Source organism: Myxine glutinosa, chromosome 1 (assembly GCF_964187855.1).
Source record: "Myxine glutinosa chromosome 1, kmMyxGlut1.1, whole genome shotgun sequence".
Lineage (NCBI taxonomy): Eukaryota > Metazoa > Chordata > Myxini > Myxiniformes > Myxinidae > Myxine > Myxine glutinosa.
In genome coordinates this window covers 373819805-373822818 of record NC_136261.1, presented here as the reverse complement: position 1 = coordinate 373822818, position 3014 = coordinate 373819805, and the positions used below count along the sequence as shown (strand labels likewise).

The following is a 3014-nucleotide window of genomic DNA, read 5'->3' as shown; positions in this document are numbered from 1 at the left end:
TAAACGGAATATATTACATTGTGACGTCACGTCGTAAGATCGGAGCACGAACATCAATTGCGGAGATTGTGAGGTTCGTGAAACGATGAACTCGATATCATGGAGGACCAAGAAGATGTCGAACGAGGAGGAGATGATAATCATAGACCAGAAGGAGATCGGGTCCAAAGATCCAAGGGATCCCGTGGGTTGGACCGAGTCTGTATTGAGGGATTGATCACAGAACCAGACATTGAGGTGAACCCGTCTCCATTTTACCTCCAAATAAGCACGTGGGGACAGGTGGGATTCACACAAGAAAGGTGTCAAGTTACCAAGCACCGAGCTAGCGCTTGCCAAGCCAGCCGTTCCTTAACAGTCTTACATGGTGCTTGCTGGAACGACTAAGCTTCCTGGCGAGAGCTCTTCAAGAACCTTGGTAACTGAACACACCTTGGGGTTCACCTGGATAATTGTTTTTTTTTCATTCTGCGATCCTCACTTGAAATTAAGGTAAAGTCGAGATAGATTACACCTTTGGGGCACAGATGTGACGTCATCAATAGGTTAAACACATCGCAATCCCGATCGATTGGAATAAGAAATAAAATAATTACCTGGAGATTTTATGGTTTGAATGAAGAAGAGGATCAGAATGAACGTCTCACCTTGAGGGTTCTTCATCTGATTCACGGCAAACGGATCCGACTAAAAACTGCTCCTCCTTGTGGTTCATCGTTGGATCATTTTATTGGACAAAAAGGTCACGTGGTGATTCTTTTCTGATTTGGGTCGAACATCGTGAAACTGGGTTTAAACCCGAAAAGCATGTCGGGAATTGTTTTTATTTAAATTTAACATTCATGGAGAGATTTGGACTTCCAGTTCATGTCGGTTGAGGACATCAGGAAACAAAACGTATTCACTTTATAAACTTCATTTAAAATAAACCTTCATCAGCTGGTGAATATATGTTATACACAAGAACCTGATTTTAATAAATTCAACACAAAATAACCTGCAGATTGTGAAATAAACTTTCATCACGAACAAAACGGAATGAACGAAATCATTAAAAGGAGCAAAACCGCACGATGTCACCAACACCATAAACCCCAATCGCGGGTTTAACGGGGACCAGGAAGTTCCCCCTGAACACGTACAGAACCCGCGAGTCCCCGAAACACGTAAACTCTCCCTCCTCACAATCCAACAAGAACCCCAACCGTTCAGGATCCCTCGGCACGGACAGGAGGGTTCCTTGATAGTTGTGGAATGTGTAGTATTTGTTTTGATATTTCTGTAAACACCAAGACTCGGGATTCCCTCCCAACCAGCACTCTTTCCCTTTCCCTTTCCTCCCCATGGAGTTTAAACAGATTCCGATTCCCCACAAACTACTCGACCTCACATCGACCTCCCAGTAATGACGACCCGAGGAGAAACTCTCAGAGGAAAGAACTTATGGATATAAATCAAACCGATCAGGATGTTCCGGGTACTGATTGTCGGTCTCGGTTTGAGTCGCCGTCCTGAGATCCCGGGAGATCTTGATCCGTCGATGTGCAAAGTTTGGGTCCAGACTCGGGGTCCGTCCATCTGTGGACACAACGCGGGGTCACAGACTTTGTTAGAGAGGGTGGTGGGGTATTTTGGAGGAGGAAGGGGCTATTTTGGAGTCGGACAGAGGAGGGTATTTTGGAGTAGGAGAGGAGGAGGATATTTTGGAGTAGGAGAGGAGGAGGGTATTTTGGAGTAGGAGGAGAGGGGATGTATTTTGGAGTAGGAGAGGAGGAGGGTATTTTGGAGTAGGAGAGGAGGAGGGTATTTTGGAGTAGGAGGAGAGGGGATGTATTTTGGAGTAGGAGAGGAGGAGGGTATTTTGGAGTAGGAGGAGAGGGGATGTATTTTGGAGTAGGTGGGGAGGGGAGGGCTGGGATTTTGGAGTAGGAGGGGGAGGGGGGTGTTTTGGAGTCGGAGGGAGGAGGGGTATTTTGGAGTAGGACGGCTGGGGGGGGGATATTTTGGAGTAGGGGGGAGGGGGGTGGTATTTTGGAGTAGGAGGGAGGAGGGGTATTTTGGAGTAGGGGGGAGGGGGGTGGTATTTTGGAGTCGGAGGGAGGGGGGGTATTTTGTAGTCGGAGGGAGGAGGGTATTTTTGGAGTAGGAGGGGAGGGGGTATTTTGGAGTAGGAAGGGAGGGGGGTATTTTGGAGTCGGAGGGAGAGGGGGAATTGTGGAGTAGGAGAGGAGGGGGGTATTTTGGAGTGGGAGGGGAGGGGGGGGGGTATTTATAAACTCTCACTCAGGTATTTACAGAAAGACAGAGGGAGGTGGACAAACAATGGGGGACAGAAGAGGATGCATAGGGTGGAGAAGGTGGATCCAGAAGGGACCTCGAAGGAAGGAGAGCTGGAAATCTGGAAGAAGAGATCGGGGTGTCGTGGGGTTGGAAAAGATCATGGTTTTAGATTGGGGATAATCAGCTGATGGTGAAGACCTGTCGGGTGGAATGAGATTGAAGAGGATGTGGAAGTTGGTTCCACAAGAGAGAAAAGGAGGCACGAATGAGGAGGTGAGCAGTGATCCTGGATTTTGGTAGTTTCACCAGGAGTGGGTTAATGGTGGACCATGTGAGCCCTGCAGAAACATGGGGAAGGGAAATGGGGGTGGGGGGGGGGGGGGGGGGGAGGACAAAGCTGGGAAAGAGCAGAGGGTGCAAGACCTGAAAGGAGTTTCTGTCTGTCTGTCTCTCTCTGTCTCTCTGTGTCTCTCTCTCTCTCTGTGTCTCTCTCTCTCTCTGTGTCTCTCTCTCTCTCTCTGTGTCTCTCTCTCTCTCTCTCTCTCTCTCTGTGTCTCTCTCTGTGTCTCTCTCTCTGTGTCTCTCTCTCTGTCTGTGTCTCTCTCTCTCTCTCTCTGTGTCTCTCTCTCTCTCTCTGTGTCTCTCTCTCTCTCTCTGTGTCTCTCTCTCTCTGTGTCTCTCTCTCTCTGTGTCTCTCTCTCTCTGTGTCTCTCTCTCTCTGTGTCTCTCTCTCT

The 3014-nt window shown here is 48.5% G+C and overlaps 1 protein-coding gene across 1 annotated transcript in view; it reads right to left on the bottom strand.

Moving 5' to 3' along the window:
* Window positions 1-949: 949 nt before the first annotated feature.
* LOC144888220 (E3 ubiquitin-protein ligase TRIM7-like) overlaps window positions 950-3014 on the bottom strand; it is an 80604-nt gene continuing 78539 nt past the window's right edge. Inside the window, exon 8 of the mRNA XM_078770181.1 lies at window positions 950-1578. Coding sequence (XP_078626307.1) covers window positions 1442-1578 — 137 coding nt within the window. The 3' untranslated portion in view covers window positions 950-1441. The remainder of the gene's footprint in view (window positions 1579-3014) is intronic.